The 21,685-nt window shown below is 52.9% G+C and overlaps 1 protein-coding gene across 1 annotated transcript in view; it reads right to left on the reverse strand.

The window, feature by feature from the left end:
- Nucleotides 1-21,685, reverse strand: part of LOC308074026 (son of sevenless homolog 1-like) — a gene marked incomplete at its 5' end in the record, with an annotated part of 159,817 nt that overhangs the window by 16,385 nt on the left and 121,747 nt on the right. The window contains 2 exon segments of the mRNA XM_080413363.1: nt 2,176-2,205; nt 2,207-2,293. Of these exon segments, the coding sequence (XP_080269489.1) occupies nt 2,176-2,205; nt 2,207-2,293 (117 nt within the window).

Consider the following 21,685-nt stretch of genomic DNA (forward strand, 5'->3'; position numbering starts at 1 on the left):
CAACCAAAGAACACGCATTCTGTATAGGATTGGCCGTCTAGTCAGTAAGAATACTCTGAAGATTCTTGCAGGGGCCCTCATACAAGGTCATTACGATTATGCATGCTCCTCATGGTATCACAACACCTCCAAGGCCTTAAAGACAAGGCTCCAAACATCCCACAACAAACTAGTAAGGCTACTTCTTGGCCTCAATCACAAAACCCATCTAACCCCTGCTCATTTTGCTAGGATTGGATGGCTTAGGGTTGAGGACAGAGTACAGCAACTTACAATGGGCCTGGTCTTCAAGATACACCACAACATTGGTATCCCCCTGTATTTGTCAAAATACTTCCAAAACGTTAATGAAGTCCACGATCATAACACCAGAGGCAGCTCCACGAATCATGTTCAACACAGATTTGGCTCAACAAAGGGAATGAACTCGTTCTCATGCTATTCAACAAAAATGTGGAATGCCCTACCAAAAGGAGTGTAAAACCCTACTCACTTTCAAAACTGCCCTAAATATACACCTTCAGGAGGCTGCAATTACAAAATGGCCCGTGTCTAAGTCTTGACCCACCCCCCCCCAACCCAACCCAACCTGATTTATTCTTCTCTTGTACATATTTTTCACTCTTCATACCAGTAACCTGTAAGCTGATTGTATGACATTCTGTATAGTAGTGTGTATATCTGTCTGTCTCTTATATGTATAGTAGTGTGTATATCTGTCTGTCTCTTATATGTCATCATGATTTGTGTGCATGGGGATCTCATCTTAAACAAGCTCAGTGCTTATGAGTCTTCCAGTTTAGTAGACCTTGTATTGTGAATTTGTACTTCAATGTACTGTTGTTCTCATGTCTTAATAAATAAAGTACATCAATCAATAAATCAATCAAATGAGCAAGAGATAAAACAAATAAGTATCAAATAAACAAGATCCAATAAAACAAGAGCTCGTACAAATAATTGACAACAAGTAGGCAAGGCTAAGAGGAAGGGTAGTGTTTCCTGAAGAGGTGGGTTTTCAGCCTGTGGCAAAAGTTGGGCAGTGACTCTGCTGTCCTGACATCAGTGGGAGTTCATTCCACCACTGTGGGGCCAAAACAGAAAAAAGCTGTGACCGTGTAGATCGGCCAGAAGAACCACTGAGCGACGAGGCAACCAGTCGCCCCGAGGCGGCAGACCGAAGTGGTCGGGCAGGGGTGTAAGCCTCGACCATAGCCCGGAGGTAAGAAGGAGCTGTTCCTTTCACTGCCCTATTAATCTCTCAAGAACAGATTCTGCTCTGCGTTGGAATCTGTCGTGATGGTTCGTCATAACGTGTACGCACTGGGCTACAAGTGGGCGTGCCTACAGATCAGGAAGCAGGCCGCGCTTTACCCAATCAAATGTAGTGGGCGGGATTCACGTGTCCGTCGATCCTTCCCCCTCGAAACAAACCCAAACTAATTTAACAATAGCGTCCGCGGAGCAGACAAAACCACGGAAAGATATTCACATTTTAACTTACTCTTTCATCATAGAAACAAGTGGGCTTATAACCAAAACCATCCATGTTCTCTGGGAGAAGTGGTGTTAGTGTTCCGTGTAGAAATATTGTTAGTGGGAATGAAAACATAGTCACACCACCGGAAGTGATGCGCTGAAGGCAGACCAAAACCCCGGTTTCCTTGCGCACGGGTGCTACGTCGTCATTGTCCCAGAGCCAAGTGAGATAGTACAAACAGCAGAGGGCGCTGTTTTTCCTTCTCATTTGGCTTTGGGTTCCCAGATTGCTGCCCTATAGGCTAGCACCAGGGTTTTAAACTGGATGCAAGCCGCTACGGGAGCCAGTGTAGAGAACGGAGAAGGATAGTTGTGTTGGAGAACTTGGGGCGGTTGAACACCAGACAAGCCGCAGCTTTCTGAACAAGCTCCAGAGGTCTGATGGCAGTTGCCGGAGCACCAGCAAGGAGGGAGTTGCAGTAGTCCAGGCGGGAGATGACAAGAGCCTGGATGAGCACCTGGGCTGCCTTCTCCGTGAGGAAGGGGCGAATCCTCCTGATGTTGTAGAGGAGGAATCTGCAGGACCGTGTCGCAGATGGCATGTCTGCCGAGAACGACAGTCGGTCGCCCAGACAGACAGACAGACAGACAGACAGACAGACAGACAGACAGACAGACAGACAGACAGATACATACAAAGCGGGGGAGGGTCTTGGTTTGTCTGGGTCTCGATCTCCAGTGATTTGTTGAACAGATAATCAGTGAACTCCTTCTCCTGTCTTTCCTCCATGGGATTCAACCATTCAAAGAACCTCTGAGAGAGAGAGAGAGAGAGAGAGAGAGAGAGAGAGAGAGAGAGAGAGAGAGAGAGAGAGAGAGAGAGAGACAGACAGACAGACAGACAGACAGACAGACAGACAGACAGACAGACAGACAGACAGACAGACAGACAGACAGAGATACAGGGAGAGAGATACAGAAAGATAGAGAGAGATAGAGAGAGAGAGAGAGAGAGAGAGAGAGAGAAGAGAGAGAGAGAGAGAGAGAGAGAGAGAGAGAGAGAGAGAGAGAGAGAGAGAGAGAGACAGACAGACAGACAGACAGACAGACAGACAGACAGACAGACAGACAGACAGACAGACAGAGATACAGGGAGAGAGATAGAGAGAGATAGAGAGAGAGAGAGAGAGAGAGAGAGAGAGAGAGAGAGATACAGAGAGAGAGAGAGAGAGAGAGAGAGAGAGAGAGAGAGAGAGAGAGAGAGAGAGAGAGACAGCAGGAGAGAAAGAGAGGGGAGGAGGCACACATGCATTCATTAATATTATTACAATATTATTGTTATTTCTGTATAATGAGCTCAAACAGACCTTCTGTCTAATCAAAGACTCAGCCCAAATAATGGGCGTATGGCGAGATCACCGCACCTTTCGGCATTTATCAATATATCCTGACGTGGGCTTCATCCTACCATACGCTGAGATCTCACGTCTGGTAGAGACCAGTTGTTGACGTTGGCTGCGCCCGTTTATTCCATTCTAGACCTGCGGAGCAGCATTGTCTGACTGTCTGACAGGCATCTGGACACATAATCCACTCCTAAATGTATATCTACACTAATAAATAATCCCTGTGAAAATATAACATTTTATAAAGTAATTTAAACAAACTGCTTTAACAGTCATTCTTGCATTGGCTATTTTAAAATAGCAGATCTGCACGCTCAAAACGGGTCGCATCGCGACCCGTTGTGAGCTTGTAGATCTGCTATTTTCAAAATATACAGCGCTTCTGCGAGCGCATTTTCGGGACTCCCGACGATCTTTTCATGGACAGTGAGGTGTAAAAACTTACAGTAGCTTGTCCTATGTTATGGAGTTATGTCAAAGAGAGTTTTGAAGACTACAACCTGGCTGGGTTAAGGATATAAACCCGACGCTCCAATCTCTTATTAACGTGGCGGCACGGTGACGAATCACTGCCGCCCGTCTGAGTCTCACGGGGAATATCCTACATGACTGCTTGTGCACTGCTCGGTATGGGTTAAATAAATTAATATACAAACGTATTCCATTCATGGCGATGTGATTGGTATCATAATATGTCATTCATGTAGGCTACAAGCCTACGTGACAAAGATTGTACCGCTACGGTACGGATTACATGAAAAACACAGCTGGGCGGGCGTGTGTGTGTGTGTGTGTGTGTGTGTGTGTGTGTGTGTGAGAGAGAGGGGCGTGTGCATGTGCGTGTGTGGCGAGGCGAGGCGATCGGTGGGGAAACTCTTTCTCATTGGCTTTTGATGTCTTTGGTCGTATTCTGGTTCTTCTTCATGTCGTAAAATCGGGGTGTTTTGAGAATATTTAAGGGCGTGTTATTTAAATGACGCTCGTTTTCAGACGTGAGATTTATCAAAGCTCCGACCTGATGTACGCCAGGATTGGCTGTGTAGGATTCGTTGATAAATGTGACTTCGACGTTTGTGTACGGCCGAATATATGGGAAAAATATAAGCCGGTTTATACGCTCCGTGATAAATGAGGGCCACTATGTCCTTTACAGCTAAACATGACAACCATGTAAACAAACACACCATGTCCTTTACAGCGTTTCTCTGAGAATATTTTTGAAAACATTTGAACTCACAGTGAGAAATAGACTTAATATATATAATATAATAGTAATAAAGAAAAACATCACATGGATGCAACTGGGACGTATCATCAGTGTTGTAGCCTGGGGTCATCCGGTGTTTCGCCCAGGTGACCCAGCCAGGGTTGATCAAGCCCTGACTTGCGTCCCAGTAGCTACTGTACCCATGGTCATTCCTATAGGGAAAGACAGGGCCACTCAGTCCGCTTCTCCGGAAGTACTCTGCCTGAACACGTGGGGACTAGGCTCTGTGGGTTGTCTCCTGGCCGGGCTCCTCCTTCGTCTCACCAGGTCCAGGACCTGAGCGCTGCGCCCGATCCGGTGCACCGCCCCGATCCAAACATTTCCTTCTGGCTTGATGGTTCCTTGGGCCGTGGTACAGCTCCCAGCACTTACAACACCTACCATCAGCTCCCAGTACTTACAACACCTACCATCAGCTCCCAGAACTTACAACACCTACCATCAGCTCCCAGAACTTACAACACCTACCATCAGCTCCCAGTACTTACAACACCTACCATCAGCTCCCAGAACTTACAACACCTACATCAGCTCCCAGAACTTACAACGCCTACCATCAGCTCCCAGAACTTACAACGCCTACCATCAGCTCCCAGTACTTACAACACCTACCATCAGCTCCCAGAACTTACAACACCTACATCAGCTCCCAGAACTTACAACACCTACCATCAGCTCCCAGTACTTACAACACCTACCATCAGCTCCCAGTACTTACAACACCTACCATCAGCTCCCAGTACTTACAACACCTACCATCAGCTCCCAGTACTTACAACACCTACCATCAGCTCCCAGTACTTACAACACCTACCATCAGCTCCCAGTACTTACAACACCTACCATCAGCTCCCAGTATTTAAAACAACACCTACCATCAGCTCCCAGTACTTAAAACAACACCTACCATCAGCTCCCAGTACTTACAACAACACCTACCATCAGCTCCCAGTACTTACAACACCTACCATCAGCTCCAAGTACTTACAACACCTACCATCAGCTCTCAGTACTTACAACACCTACCATCAGCTCCAAGTACTTACAACACCTACCATCAGCTCCCAGTACTTACAACACCTACCATCAGCTCCAAGTACTTACAACACCTACCATCAGCTCCCAGTACTTACAACACCTACCATCAGCTCCAAGTACTTACAACACCTACCATCAGCTCTCAGTACTTACAACACCTACCATCAGCTCTCAGTACTTACAACACCTACCATCAGCCCCCAGTACTTAAAACAACACCTACCATCAGCTCCCAGTACTTACAACACCTACCATCAGCCCCCAGTACTTAAAACAACACCTACCATCAGCTCTCAGTACTTACAACACCTACCATCAGCCCCCAGTACTTAAAACAACACCTACCATCAGCTCCCAGTACTTACAACACCTACCATCAGCCCCAGTACTTAAAACAACACCTCGTCATCTTAGTAGAGACTTTCCTGGACTCCACCATTCCAGATGGGGCAGATGAGATACAGATTCCTGGCTACTCACTCAGCTGTCGCAGAGATCACTGGAGCAACCTATGGCGGTATAGCAGTCTAATGTCTAGAAGGTGTCTCCATCTACCATAATCCATCCAAAGATCAAATCAATGAAAATGTCCCTCCGTGTTGTTCTAGGAAAGAGTCCTACACAGTGTCCTGATTGAAGGTATTCTGAACTCAAAACCACTTGCATACATTTCCTCTGACCTTGCTGACCCCTGACCCTGTCACACCAAACCCGTTGTTGATGGGGCGGCCTGACTCCTCTGTTCTCCAGGCAATCTATTGTTCAAGTGAACTCCTTGGCCAAAGAAGATGGCGTCACAGTCAGAACTTGGCTGATCAGTTTTGGTCAGCCTTTATCAAATTCTACCGGCCAAACCTTCAAGCCAGGCAAACATGGGAGACTGCCAAGGAGAAGTTGAATTCAGGTCAGGTTGTGATGATAGTTGACCATCAACTTCCTCGAGCATCATGGCCTATTGGAAGGATAACTGAAACCTTCCATGGAAAGCATGGAAAGGTTCGCAGTGATCAAGTCATTATTCAAGGTCGAGAATACATACGCCCTGTTTCCAGATTAATCCCACTCCCTGAAATCACTGAAGAAACCAAATGAACGTATTTGCTGCACAACTCCGGGGGCGGCTGTTAAAAACGACAAGGTTAATTTCCCCTCCGCTCCAGAAGGAGACGCCACCATGGGGTTCAGTGGTACCGACCTCACTTCCTCCCACTACAAACAGGACTGGATTCCCATTCTCCCTTTGTCTCCAAACACATGCACAGCCAGCCTCTGTGTTTGTCACGTGTCTGTTGATCAATGTTTAATAACCATGTGTCTGTTGATCTTGGTTTAATAACCATGTGTCTGTTGATCAATGTTTAATAACCATGTGTCTGTTGATCAATGTTTAACAACCATGTGTCTGTTGAACAATGTTTAATAACCATGTGTCTGTTGATCTTGGTTTAATAACCATGTGTCTGTTGATCTTGGTTTAATAACCATGTGTCTGTTGAACTTGGTTTAATAACCATGTGTCTGTTGATCTTGGTTTAATAACCATGTGTCTGTTGAACTTGGTTTAATAACCATGTGTCTGTTGATCTTGGTTTAATAACCATGTGTCTGTTGATCTTGGTTTAATAACCATGTGTCTGTTGAACTTGGTTTAATAACCATGTGTCTGTTGATCTTGGTTTAATAACCATGTGTCTGTTGATCTTGGTTTAATAACCATGTGTCTGTTGATCTTGGTTTAATAACCATGTGTCTGTTGATCTTGGTTTAATAACCATGTGTCTGTTGAACTTGGTTTAATAACCATGTGTCTGTTGATCTTGGTTTAATAACCATGTGTCTGTTGATCTTGGTTTAATAACCATGTGTCTGTTGATCATGGTTTAATAACCATGTGTCTGTTGATCATGGTTTAATAACCATGTGTCTGTTGATCTTGGTTTAATAACCATGTGTCTGTTGATCTTGGTTTAATAACCATGTGTCTGTTGATCAATGTTTAATAACCATGTGTCTGTTGACCAGGTAAATAAACTGGTGGTTTGTGGTTCCAGTTTGAACGTTCAATCCTAACAATTAGTGTCTATGTGTAGTGTGTGTGTAGAATATAGTGTGTATATATTATCATTAGTGTCTGTTACCTTCATGCTGGGTTCAGGTCTTAAACAATAAGGCTGGTTCTGGTATTGTTGAATTTCTCCGGTGATTTCTGCAACTTTACGACGTTTACTGAAGTTAATCAGGTCTTTACCTACAACAACACAACAATACACACTTTTAACAACACAACAATACACACTGTTAAAGTCTTTACCTACAACAACACAACAATACACACTGTTAAAGTCTTTACCTACAACAACACAACAATACACACTGTTAAAGTCTTTACCTACAACAACACAACAATACACACTGTTAAAGTCTTTACCTACAACACAACACAACAATACACACTGTTAAAGTCTTTACCTACAACACAACACAACAATACACACTGTTAAAGTCTTTACCTACAACACAACACAACAATACACACTGTTAAAGTCTTTACCTACAACAACACAACAATACACACTGTTAAAGAACAACACAACAATACACACTGTTTAACACAACAATACACAACAACACAACAATACACACTGTTAAAGTCTTTACCTACAACAACAGAACAATACCCACTGTTTTGTAATCCGTTCATTAAACTCTTAAACAGTAGAGACCATAGGGTAGCAACAAGTAGCCAGTGATTAACTATCAGACTTCCTGTGGTGGCTTTTCAAAATAAGACTCACTGAATAGTAGAAAGCGTGTACTATGGTTACTCAATACAGGTTTTAATTTGAAGTTAATACTGGTTAGTTCCTTTCTTTTTCTTACTTAAAATCGGCAAAGAAAACATAAAACACTTCCATTCTGTTCTCAATAATAAATAAATAAATGCATTACGCAACATATATGTAACTCAGAGCAAAATGATTTGCCTACATATATGTAACTCAGAACAAATGGAACCATATGGACATTTACTACTGTATGTACATGGGTGGGTGGTCTTGTAGGAGGAGGGACTAGGACATGTGGGAGGTCTTGTAGGAGGAGGAGGAGGGACTAGGACAGGTGGGTGGTCTTGTAGGAGGAGGAGGGACTAGGACATGTGGGAGGTCTTGTAGGAGGAGGAGGAGGGACTAGGACATGTGGGAGGTCTTGTAGGAGGAGGAGGAGGGACTAGGACATGTGGGAGGTCTTGTAGGAGGAGGAGGAGGGACTAGGACAGGTGGGTGGTCTTGTAGGAGGAGGAGGAGGGACTAGGACATGTGGGAGGTCTTGTAGGAGGAGGAGGAGGGACTAGGACATGTGGGAGGTCTTGTAGGAGGAGGAGGAGGGACTAGGACATGTGGGAGGTCTTGTAGGAGGAGGAGGAGGGACTAGGACAGGTGGGTGGTCTTGTAGGAGGAGGAGGAGGAGGAGGGACTAGGACATGTGGGAGGTCTTGTAGGAGGAGGAGGAGGGACTAGGACATGTGGGAGGTCTTGTAGGAGGAGGAGGAGGGACTAGGACAGGTGGGTGGTCTTGTAGGAGGAGGAGGGACTAGGACAGGTGGGAGGTCTTGTAGGAGGAGGAGGAGGGACTAGGACAGGTGGGAGGTCTTGTAGGAGGAGGAGGAGGGACTAGGACATGTGGGAGGTCTTGTAGGAGGAGGAGGAGGGACTAGGACAGGTGGGAGGTCTTGTAGGAGGAGGGACTAGGACAGGTGGGTGGTCTTGTAGGAGGAGGAGGAGGGACTAGGACAGGTGGGAGGTCTTGTAGGAGGAGGAGGGACTAGGACAGGTGGGAGGTCTTGTAGGAGGAGGAGGAGGGACTAGGACAGGTGGGAGGTCTTGTAGGAGGAGGAGGAGGGACTAGGACAGGTGGGAGGTCTTGTAGGAGGAGGAGGGACTAGGACAGGTGGGTGGTCTTGTAGGAGGAGGAGGAGGGACTAGGACAGGTGGGTGGTCTTGTAGGAGGAGGAGGAGGGACTAGGACAGGTGGGTGGTCTTGTAGGAGGAGGGACTAGGACAGGTGGGAGGTCTTGTAGGAGGAGGGACTAGGACAGGTGGGAGGTCTTGTAGGAGGAGGAGGAGGGACTAGGACAGGTGGGAGGTCTTGTAGGAGGAGGAGGAGGGACTAGGACAGGTGGGAGGTCTTGTAGGAGGAGGAGGGACTAGGACAGGTGGGAGGTCTTGTAGGAGGAGGAGGAGGGACTAGGACAGGTGGGAGGTCTTGTAGGAGGAGGAGGAGGGACTAGGACAGGTGGGTGGTCTTGTAGGAGGAGGAGGAGGGACTAGGACAGGTGGGTGGTCTTGTAGGAGGAGGAGGGACTAGGACAGGTGGGAGGTCTTGTAGGAGGAGGAGGAGGGACTAGGACAGGTGGGAGGTCTTGTAGGAGGAGGAGGAGGGACTAGGACAGGTGGGTGGTCTTGTAGGAGGAGGAGGAGGGACTAGGACAGGTGGGTGGTCTTGTAGGAGGAGGAGGGACTAGGACAGGTGGGAGGTCTTGTAGGAGGAGGAGGAGGGACTAGGACAGGTGGGAGGTCTTGTAGGAGGAGGAGGAGGGACTAGGACAGGTGGGTGGTCTTGTAGGAGGAGGAGGAGGGACTAGGACAGGTGGGTGGTCTTGTAGGAGGAGGGACTAGGACAGGTGGGAGGTCTTGTAGGAGGAGGAGGAGGGACTAGGACAGGTGGGAGGTCTTGTAGGAGGAGGAGGAGGGACTAGGACAGGTGGGAGGTCTTGTAGGAGGAGGAGGAGGGACTAGGACAGGTGGGAGGTCTTGTAGGAGGAGGAGGGACTAGGACAGGTGGGAGGTCTTGTAGGAGGAGGAGGAGGGACTAGGACAGGTGGGAGGTCTTGTAGGAGGAGGAGGAGGGACTAGGACAGGTGGGAGGTCTTGTAGGAGGAGGAGGAGGGACTAGGACAGGTGGGAGGTCTTGTAGGAGGAGGAGGAGGGACTAGGACAGGTGGGTGGTCTTGTAGGAGGAGGAGGAGGGACTAGGACAGGTGGGAGGTCTTGTAGGAGGAGGAGGAGGGACTAGGACAGGTGGGAGGTCTTGTAGGAGGAGGAGGAGGGACTAGGACAGGTGGGAGGTCTTGTAGGAGGAGGAGGAGGGACTAGGACAGGTGGGTGGTCTTGTAGGAGGAGGAGGAGGGACTAGGACAGGTGGGTGGTCTTGTAGGAGGAGGAGGGACTAGGACAGGTGGGAGGTCTTGTAGGAGGAGGAGGAGGGACTAGGACAGGTGGGAGGTCTTGTAGGAGGAGGAGGAGGGACTAGGACAGGTGGGTGGTCTTGTAGGAGGAGGAGGAGGGACTAGGACAGGTGGGTGGTCTTGTAGGAGGAGGGACTAGGACAGGTGGGAGGTCTTGTAGGAGGAGGAGGAGGGACTAGGACAGGTGGGAGGTCTTGTAGGAGGAGGAGGAGGGACTAGGACAGGTGGGAGGTCTTGTAGGAGGAGGAGGAGGGACTAGGACAGGTGGGAGGTCTTGTAAGAGGAGGAGGGACTAGGACAGGTGGGAGGTCTTGTAGGAGGAGGAGGAGGGACTAGGACAGGTGGGAGGTCTTGTAGGAGGAGGAGGAGGGACTAGGACAGGTGGGTGGTCTTGTAGGAGGAGGAGGAGGGACTAGGACAGGTGGGTGGTCTTGTAGGAGGAGGAGGGACTAGGACAGGTGGGAGGTCTTGTAGGAGGAGGAGGAGGGACTAGGACAGGTGGGTGGTCTTGTAGGAGGAGGAGGAGGGACTAGGACAGGTGGGAGGTCTTGTAGGAGGAGGAGGAGGGACTAGGACAGGTGGGAGGTCTTGTAGGAGGAGGAGGAGGGACTAGGACAGGTGGGAGGTCTTGTAGGAGGAGGAGGATGGACTAGGACAGGTGGGTGGTCTTGTAGGAGGAGGAGGAGGAGGGACTAGGACAGGTGGGAGGTCTTGTAGGAGGAGGAGGAGGGACTAGGACAGGTGGGTGGTCTTGTAGGAGGAGGAGGAGGGACTAGGACAGGTGGGAGGTCTTGTAGGAGGAGGAGGAGGGACTAGGACAGGTGGGAGGTCTTGTAGGAGGAGGAGGAGGGACTAGGACAGGTGGGAGGTCTTGTAGGAGGAGGAGGAGGGACTAGGACAGGTGGGTGGTCTTGTAGGAGGAGGAGGAGGGACTAGGACAGGTGGGAGGTCTTGTAGGAGGAGGAGGAGGGACTAGGACAGGTGGGAGGTCTTGTAGGAGGAGGAGGAGGGACTAGGACAGGTGGGTGGTCTTGTAGGAGGAGGAGGAGGGACTAGGACAGGTGGGAGGTCTTGTAGGAGGAGGAGGAGGGACTAGGACAGGTGGGAGGTCTTGTAGGAGGAGGAGGAGGGACTAGGACAGGTGGGAGGTCTTGTAGGAGGAGGAGGGACTAGGACAGGTGGGAGGTCTTGTAGGAGGAGGAGGAGGGACTAGGACAGGTGGGAGGTCTTGTAGGAGGAGGAGGAGGGACTAGGACAGGTGGGTGGTCTTGTAGGAGGAGGGACTAGGACAGGTGGGAGGTCTTGTAGGAGGAGGAGGGACTAGGACAGGTGGGAGGTCTTGTAGGAGGAGGAGGAGGGACTAGGACAGGTGGGAGGTCTTGTAGGAGGAGGAGGAGGGACTAGGACAGGTGGGTGGTCTTGTAGGAGGAGGAGGAGGGACTAGGACAGGTGGGTGGTCTTGTAGGAGGAGGAGGAGGGACTAGGACAGGTGGGAGGTCTTGTAGGAGGAGGAGGGACTAGGACAGGTGGGTGGTCTTGTAGGAGGAGGAGGAGGGACTAGGACAGGTGGGAGGTCTTGTAGGAGGAGGAGGGACTAGGACAGGTGGGAGGTCTTGTAGGAGGAGGAGGAGGGACTAGGACAGGTGGGAGGTCTTGTAGGAGGAGGAGGAGGGACTAGGACAGGTGGGTGGTCTTGTAGGAGGAGGAGGAGGGACTAGCACAGGTGGGTGGTCTTGTAGGAGGAGGAGGAGGAGGGACTAGGACAGGTGGGTGGTCTTGTAGGAGGAGGAGGAGGAGGGACTAGGACAGGTGGGAGGTCTTGTAGGAGGAGGAGGAGGGACTAGGACAGGTGGGAGGTCTTGTAGGAGGAGGAGGAGGGACTAGGACAGGTGGGTGGTCTTGTAGGAGGAGGAGGAGGGACTAGGACAGGTGGGAGGTCTTGTAGGAGGAGGAGGAGGGACTAGGACAGGTGGGAGGTCTTGTAGGAGGAGGAGGAGGGACTAGGACAGGTGGGAGGTCTTGTAGGAGGAGGAGGAGGGACTAGGACAGGTGGGAGGTCTTGTAGGAGGAGGAGGGACTAGGACAGGTGGGTGGTCTTGTAGGAGGAGGAGGAGGGACTAGGACAGGTGGGTGGTCTTGTAGGAGGAGGAGGAGGGACTAGGACAGGTGGGTGGTCTTGTAGGAGGAGGAGGAGGAGGGACTAGGACAGGTGGGAGGTCTTGTAGGAGGAGGAGGGACTAGGACAGGTGGGTGGTCTTGTAGGAGGAGGAGGAGGGACTAGGACAGGTGGGTGGTCTTGTAGGAGGAGGAGGAGGGACTAGGACAGGTGGGTGGTCTTGTAGGAGGAGGAGGAGGGACTAGGACAGGTGGGAGGTCTTGTAGGAGGAGGAGGAGGGACTAGGACAGGTGGGAGGTCTTGTAGGAGGAGGAGGGACTAGGACAGGTGGGAGGTCTTGTAGGAGGAGGAGGAGGGACTAGGACAGGTGGGAGGTCTTGTAGGAGGAGGAGGAGGGACTAGGACAGGTGGGTGGTCTTGTAGGAGGAGGAGGAGGGACTAGGACAGGTGGGAGGTCTTGTAGGAGGAGGAGGAGGGACTAGGACAGGTGGGAGGTCTTGTAGGAGGAGGAGGAGGGACTAGGACAGGTGGGTGGTCTTGTAGGAGGAGGAGGAGGGACTAGGACAGGTGGGAGGTCTTGTAGGAGGAGGAGGAGGGACTAGGACAGGTGGGTGGTCTTGTAGGAGGAGGAGGGACTAGGACAGGTGGGAGGTCTTGTAGGAGGAGGAGGAGGGACTAGGACAGGTGGGAGGTCTTGTAGGAGGAGGAGGGACTAGGACAGGTGGGTGGTCTTGTAGGAGGAGGAGGGACTAGGACAGGTGGGAGGTCTTGTAGGAGGAGGAGGAGGGACTAGGACGGGTGGGTGGTCTTGTAGGAGGAGGAGGAGGGACTAGGACAGGTGGGTGGTCTTGTAGGAGGAGGAGGAGGGACTAGGACAGGTGGGAGGTCTTGTAGGAGGAGGAGGAGGGACTAGGACAGGTGGGTGGTCTTGTAGGAGGAGGAGGGACTAGGACAGGTGGGAGGTCTTGTAGGAGGATGAGGGACTAGGACAGGTGGGTGGTCTTGTAGGAGGAGGAGGAGGGACTAGGACAGGTGGGAGGTCTTGTAGGAGGAGGAGGAGGGACTAGGACAGGTGGGTGGTCTTGTAGGAGGAGGAGGAGGGACTAGGACAGGTGGGAGGTCTTGTAGGAGGAGGAGGAGGGACTAGGACAGGTGGGTGGTCTTGTAGGAGGAGGAGGAGGGACTAGGACAGGTGGGTGGTCTTGTAGGAGGAGGAGGAGGGACTAGGACAGGTGGGTGGTCTTGTAGGAGGAGGAGGAGGGACTAGGACAGGTGGGTGGTCTTGTAGGAGGAGGAGGAGGGACTAGGACAGGTGGGAGGTCTTGTAGGAGGAGGAGGAGGGACTAGGACAGGTGGGTGGTCTTGTAGGAGGAGGAGGGACTAGGACAGGTGGGAGGTCTTGTAGGAGGAGGAGGAGGGACTAGGACAGGTGGGAGGTCTTGTAGGAGGAGGAGGGACTAGGACAGGTGGGTGGTCTTGTAGGAGGAGGAGGAGGGACTAGGACAGGTGGGTGGTCTTGTAGGAGGAGGAGGGACTAGGACAGGTGGGAGGTCTTGTAGGAGGAGGAGGAGGGACTAGGACAGGTGGGTGGTCTTGTAGGAGGAGGAGGGACTAGGACAGGTGGGTGGTCTTGTAGGAGGAGGAGGGACTAGGACAGGTGGGTGGTCTTGTAGGAGGAGGAGGAGGGACTAGGACAGGTGGGTGGTCTTGTAGGAGGAGGAGGAGGAGGGACTAGGACAGGTGGGAGGTCTTGTAGGAGGAGGAGGAGGGACTAGGACAGGTGGGAGGTCTTGTAGGAGGAGGAGGGACTAGGACAGGTGGGTGGTCTTGTAGGAGGAGGAGGAGGGACTAGGACAGGTGGGTGGTCTTGTAGGAGGAGGAGGAGGGACTAGGACAGGTGGGTGGTCTTGTAGGAGGAGGGGACTAGGACAGGTGGGTGGTCTTGTAGGAGGAGGAGGGACTAGGACAGGTGGGAGGTCTTGTAGGAGGAGGAGGAGGGACTAGGACAGGTGGGAGGTCTTGTAGGAGGAGGAGGAGGGACTAGGACAGGTGGGTGGTCTTGTAGGAGGAGGGACTAGGACAGGTGGGAGGTCTTGTAGGAGGAGGAGGGACTAGGACAGGTGGGTGGTCTTGTAGGAGGAGGAGGAGGGACTAGGACAGGTGGGAGGTCTTGTAGGAGGAGGAGGAGGGACTAGGACAGGTGGGAGGTCTTGTAGGAGGAGGAGGAGGGACTAGGACAGGTGGGAGGTCTTGTAGGAGGAGGAGGATGGACTAGGACAGGTGGGTGGTCTTGTAGGAGGAGGAGGGACTAGGACAGGTGGGAGGTCTTGTAGGAGGAGGAGGAGGGACTAGGACAGGTGGGTGGTCTTGTAGGAGGAGGAGGAGGGACTAGGACAGGTGGGAGGTCTTGTAGGAGGAGGAGGAGGGACTAGGACAGGTGGGTGGTCTTGTAGGAGGAGGAGGAACTAGGACAGGTGGGAGGTCTTGTAGGAGGAGGAGGGACTAGGACAGGTGGGTGGTCTTGTAGGAGGAGGAGGGACTAGGACAGGTGGGAGGTCTTGTAGGAGGAGGAGGAGGGACTAGGACAGGTGGGTGGTCTTGTAGGAGGAGGAGGGACTAGGACAGGTGGGAGGTCTTGTAGGAGGAGGAGGAGGGACTAGGACAGGTGGGTGGTCTTGTAGGAGGAGGAGGGGGGACTAGGACAGGTGGGAGGTCTTGTAGGAGGAGGAGGAGGGACTAGGACAGAGGTCTTGTAGGAGGAGGAGGAGGGACTAGGACAGGTGGGTGGTCTTGTAGGAGGAGGAGGAGGGACTAGGACAGGTGGGTGGTCTTGTAGGAGGAGGAGGAGGGACTAGGACAGGTGGGAGGTCTTGTAGGAGGAGGAGGAGGGACTAGGACAGGTGGGAGGTCTTGTAGGAGGAGGAGGGACTAGGACAGGTGGGAGGTCTTGTAGGAGGAGGAGGAGGGACTAGGACAGGTGGGAGGTCTTGTAGGAGGAGGAGGAGGGACTAGGACAGGTGGGAGGTCTTGTAGGAGGAGGAGGAGGGACTAGGACAGGTGGGAGGTCTTGTAGGAGGAGGAGGAGGGACTAGGACAGGTGGGAGGTCTTGTAGGAGGAGGAGGAGGGACTAGGACAGGTGGGTGGTCTTGTAGGAGGAGGAGGGACTAGGACAGGTGGGAGGTCTTGTAGGAGGAGGAGGGACTAGGACAGGTGGGTGGTCTTGTAGGAGGAGGAGGGACTAGGACAGGTGGGAGGTCTTGTAGGAGGAGGAGGGACTAGGACAGGTGGGAGGTCTTGTAGGAGGAGGAGGGACTAGGACAGGTGGGTGGTCTTGTAGGAGGAGGAGGGACTAGGACAGGTGGGTGGTCTTGTAGGAGGAGGAGGGACTAGGACAGGTGGGAGGTCTTGTAGGAGGAGGAGGAGGGACTAGGACAGGTGGGAGGTCTTGTAGGAGGAGGAGGAGGGACTAGGACAGGTGGGTGGTCTTGTAGGAGGAGGAGGAGGGACTAGGACAGGTGGGTGGTCTTGTAGGAGGAGGAGGAGGGACTAGGACAGGTGGGAGGTCTTGTAGGAGGAGGAGGAGGGACTAGGACAGGTGGGAGGTCTTGTAGGAGGAGGAGGAGGGACTAGGACAGGTGGGAGGTCTTGTAGGAGGAGGAGGAGGGACTAGGACAGGTGGGTGGTCTTGTAGGAGGAGGAGGGACTAGGACAGGTGGGAGGTCTTGTAGGAGGAGGAGGAGGGACTAGGACAGGTGGGAGGTCTTGTAGGAGGAGGAGGAGGGACTAGGACAGGTGGGAGGTCTTGTAGGAGGAGGAGGAGGGACTAGGACAGGTGGGTGGTCTTGTAGGAGGAGGAGGAGGGACTAGGACAGGTGGGAGGTCTTGTAGGAGGAGGAGGAGGGACTAGGACAGGTGGGAGGTCTTGTAGGAGGAGGAGGAGGGACTAGGACAGGTGGGAGGTCTTGTAGGAGGAGGAGGAGGGACTAGGACAGGTGGGTGGTCTTGTAGGAGGAGGAGGAGGGACTAGGACAGGTGGGTGGTCTTGTAGGAGGAGGAGGAGGGACTAGGACAGGTGGGAGGTCTTGTAGGAGGAGGAGGAGGGACTAGGACAGGTGGGTGGTCTTGTAGGAGGAGGAGGAGGGACTAGGACAGGTGGGAGGTCTTGTAGGAGGAGGAGGAGGGACTAGGACAGGTGGGAGGTCTTGTAGGAGGAGGAGGAGGGACTAGGACAGGTGGGAGGTCTTGTAGGAGGAGGAGGAGGGACTAGGACAGGTGGGTGGTCTTGTAGGAGGAGGAGGAGGGACTAGGACAGGTGGGTGGTCTTGTAGGAGGAGGAGGAGGGACTAGGACAGGTGGGAGGTCTTGTAGGAGGAGGAGGAGGGACTAGGACAGGTGGGTGGTCTTGTAGGAGGAGGAGGAGGGACTAGGACAGGTGGGAGGTCTTGTAGGAGGAGGAGGAGGGACTAGGACAGGTGGGAGGTCTTGTAGGAGGAGGAGGAGGGACTAGGACAGGTGGGTGGTCTTGTAGGAGGAGGAGGAGGGACTAGGACAGGTGGGAGGTCTTGTAGGAGGAGGAGGGACTAGGACAGGTGGGAGGTCTTGTAGGAGGAGGAGGAGGAGGGACTAGGACAGGTGGGAGGTCTTGTAGGAGGAGGAGGAGGGACTAGGACAGGTGGGAGGTCTTGTAGGAGGAGGAGGGACTAGGACAGGTGGGTGGTCTTGTAGGAGGAGGAGGAGGAGGGACTAGGACAGGTGGGAGGTCTTGTAGGAGGAGAAGGAGGGACTAGGACAGGTGGGTGGTCTTGTAGGAGGAGGAGGAGGGACTAGGACAGGTGGGTGGTCTTGTAGGAGGAGGAGGAGGGACTAGGACAGGTGGGTGGTCTTGTAGGAGGAGGAGGGACTAGGACAGGTGGGTGGTCTTGTAGGAGGAGGAGGAGGGACTAGGACAGGTGGGTGGTCTTGTAGGAGGAGGAGGGACTAGGACAGGTGGGTGGTCTTGTAGGAGGAGGGACTAGGACAGGTGGGAGGTCTTGTAGGAGGAGGAGGAGGGACTAGGACAGGTGGGTGGTCTTGTAGGAGGAGGAGGGACTAGGACAGGTGGGTGGTCTTGTAGGAGGAGGAGGAGGGACTAGGACAGGTGGGTGGTCTTGTAGGAGGAGGAGGAGGGACTAGGACAGGTGGGTGGTCTTGTAGGAGGAGGAGGGACTAGGACAGGTGGGAGGTCTTGTAGGAGGAGGAGGGACTAGGACAGGTGGGAGGTCTTGTAGGAGGAGGAGGAGGGACTAGGACAGGTGGGAGGTCTTGTAGGAGGAGGAGGAGGGACTAGGACAGGTGGGTGGTCTTGTAGGAGGAGGAGGGACTAGGACAGGTGGGAGGTCTTGTAGGAGGAGGAGGAGGGACTAGGACAGGTGGGAGGTCTTGTAGGAGGAGGAGGGACTAGGACAGGTGGGTGGTCTTGTAGGAGGAGGAGGAGGGACTAGGACAGGTGGGAGGTCTTGTAGGAGGAGGGACTAGGACAGGTGGGAGGTCTTGTAGGAGGAGGAGGAGGGACTAGGACAGGTGGGAGGTCTTGTAGGAGGAGGAGGAGGGACTAGGACAGGTGGGAGGTCTTGTAGGAGGAGGAGGAGGGACTAGGACAGGTGGGTGGTCTTGTAGGAGGAGGAGGGACTAGGACAGGTGGGAGGTCTTGTAGGAGGAGGAGGGACTAGGACAGGTGGGAGGTCTTGTAGGAGGAGGAGGAGGGACTAGGACAGGTGGGAGGTCTTGTAGGAGGAGGAGGAGGGACTAGGACAGGTGGGTGGTCTTGTAGGAGGAGGAGGAGGGACTAGGACAGGTGGGTGGTCTTGTAGGAGGAGGAGGGACTAGGACAGGTGGGAGGTCTTGTAGGAGGAGGAGGAGGGACTAGGACAGGTGGGAGGTCTTGTAGGAGGAGGAGGGACTAGGACAGGTGGGTGGTCTTGTAGGAGGAGGAGGGACTAGGACAGGTGGGTGGTCTTGTAGGAGGAGGAGGGACTAGGACAGGTGGGTGGTCTTGTAGGAGGAGGAGGGACTAGGACAGGTGGGTGGTCTTGTAGGAGGAGGAGGAGGGACTAGGACAGGTGGGAGGTCTTGTAGGAGGAGGGACTAGGACAGGTGGGAGGTCTTGTAGGAGGAGGAGGGACTAGGACAGGTGGGAGGTCTTGTAGGAGGAGGAGGAGGGACTAGGACAGGTGGGAGGTCTTGTAGGAGGAGGGACTAGGACAGGTGGGAGGTCTTGTAGGAGGAGGAGGAGGGACTAGGACAGGTGGGAGGTCTTGTAGGAGGAGGAGGGACTAGGACAGGTGGGAGGTCTTGTAGGAGGAGGAGGGACTAGGACAGGTGGGTGGTCTTGTAGGAGGAGGAGGAGGGACTAGGACAGGTGGGTGGTCTTGTAGGAGGAGGAGGAGGGACTAGGACAGGTGGGAGGTCTTGTAGGAGGAGGAGGAGGGACTAGGACAGGTGGGAGGTCTTGTAGGAGGAGGAGGAGGGACTAGGACAGGTGGGAGGTCTTGTAGGAGGAGGAGGAGGGACTAGGACAGGTGGGTGGTCTTGTAGGAGGAGGAGGAGGGACTAGGACAGGTGGGTGGTCTTGTAGGAGGAGGGACTAGGACAGGTGGGAGGTCTTGTAGGAGGAGGAGGAGGGACTAGGACAGGTGGGTGGTCTTGTAGGAGGAGGAGGGACTAGGACAGGTGGGAGGTCTTGTAGGAGGAGGAGGGACTAGGACAGGTGGGAGGTCTTGTAGGAGGAGGAGGAGGGACTAGGACAGGTGGGAGGTCTTGTAGGAGGAGGAGGGACTAGGACAGGTGGGAGGTCTTGTAGGAGGAGGAGGGACTAGGACAGGTGGGAGGTCTTGTAGGAGGAGGAGGAGGGACTAGGACAGGTGGGAGGTCTTGTAGGAGGAGGAGGAGGGACTAGGACAGGTGGGAGGTCTTGTAGGAGGAGGAGGGACTAGGACAGGTGGGAGGTCTTGTAGGAGGAGGAGGAGGGACTAGGACAGGTGGGAGGTCTTGTAGGAGGAGGAGGGACTAGGACAGGTGGGAGGTCTTGTAGGAGGAGGAGGAGGGACTAGGACAGGTGGGAGGTCTTGTAGGAGGAGGAGGAGGGACTAGGACAGGTGGGAGGTCTTGTAGGAGGAGGAGGGACTAGGACAGGTGGGTGGTCTTGTAGGAGGAGGAGGAGGGACTAGGACAGGTGGGTGGTCTTGTAGGAGGAGGAGGGACTAGGACAGGTGGGAGGTCTTGTAGGAGGAGGGACTAGGACAGGTGGGAGGTCTTGTAGGAGGAGGAGGGACTAGGACAGGTGGGAGGTCTTGTAGGAGGAGGAGGAGGGACTAGGACAGGTGGGAGGTCTTGTAGGAGGAGGGACTAGGACAGGTGGGAGGTCTTGTAGGAGGAGGGACTAGGACAGGTGGGAGGTCTTGTAGGAGGAGGAGGAGGGACTAGGACAGGTGGGAGGTCTTGTAGGAGGAGGGACTAGGACAGGTGGGAGGTCTTGTAGGAGGAGGAGGAGGGACTAGGACAGGTGGGAGGTCTTGTAGGAGGAGGAGGGACTAGGACAGGTGGGAGGTCTTGTAGGAGGAGGAGGAGGGACTAGGACAGGTGGGAGGTCTTGTAGGAGGAGGAGGAGGGACTAGGACAGGTGGGTGGTCTTGTAGGAGGAGGAGGAGGGACTAGGACAGGTGGGTGGTCTTGTAGGAGGAGGAGGGACTAGGACAGGTGGGAGGTCTTGTAGGAGGAGGAGGGACTAGGACAGGTGGGTGGTCTTGTAGGAGGAGGAGGGACTAGGACAGGTGGGTGGTCTTGTAGGAGGAGGAGGAGGGACTAGGACAGGTGGGTGGTCTTGTAGGAGGAGGAGGGACTAGGACAGGTGGGTGGTCTTGTAGGAGGAGGAGGGACTAGGACAGGTGGGTGGTCTTGTAGGAGGAGGAGGGACTAGGACAGGTGGGTGGTCTTGTAGGAGGAGGAGGGACTAGGACAGGTGGGAGGTCTTGTAGGAGGAGGAGGGACTAGGACAGGTGGGAGGTCTTGTAGGAGGAGGAGGGACTAGGACAGGTGGGTGGTCTTGTAGGAGGAGGAGGGACTAGGACAGGTGGGAGGTCTTGTAGGAGGAGGAGGGACTAGGACAGGTGGGTGGTCTTGTAGGAGGAGGAGGGACTAGGACAGGTGGGTGGTCTTGTAGGAGGAGGAGGGACTAGGACAGGTGGGAGGTCTTGTAGGAGGAGGAGGGACTAGGACAGGTGGGTGGTCTTGTAGGAGGAGGAGGAGGGACTAGGACAGGTGGGAGGTCTTGTAGGAGGAGGCGGAGGGACTGGTTCAGGTGGGAGGTGCTAAGGTGAGAACCAGGTATACTTAATGAACTGGAGGCGTGTCCACATAAAAACATAATTTTAACACTTTCTGTACACTGAATAAAATGATCCTCCTAGTATAACCATAATACCTGATGATTTAGGAGGGGGGGATCACTGAAAATCACGGCCCCCGTCTTTAATAAACACCAATACATACTAATACACAACATTATACATGTTACACACATATACAACACACTGTTACACACAACACAACACATTATACACAACTGTCAGAAACTGCAAGGTTCATTTCCCCTCCGCTCCACAAGGAGACACCACAATGGGGTTCAGACTGGTACCTGTGGTGGTGACCTCACTTCCTCCCACTATAAAAGCAGGACTGGATTCCCATTCTCCCCTTGTATTGTCCTTTGTTTCCAAACACATGCGGCCGGCCTGTGTGTTTGCCGTGTGCTGCCCATGTTCTGATGTTTGCCATGCGTGTGTTAAACCTGGTATAATGTAAGTTCCAGTGTTTTACTTCTAGTGATGTGGATTATATGATTATATTTAAGAAATGACGAACTTGAGTTATATGGATATTTAGATGTGTTTAATATTATGAAGTAAATACTTGGCCAAATATTATTTTGATGATATACCTTAATGTATAATATGATTTAAAGGCCATACTTATGTTTGATATTTTATCTGGCATGATATTAAAATTTGTTTCTTTGTGTCTTTGTTTAGAACCATGGCATCATCATGAAACCCAATGTCAACCCTATTCATCATTATCCGACTAAAATAAAATGGAT

This window comes from Gymnoscopelus braueri, assembly GCF_963280865.1.
Source record: "Gymnoscopelus braueri genome assembly, chromosome: 2".
Taxonomy (NCBI): domain Eukaryota; kingdom Metazoa; phylum Chordata; class Actinopteri; order Myctophiformes; family Myctophidae; genus Gymnoscopelus; species Gymnoscopelus braueri.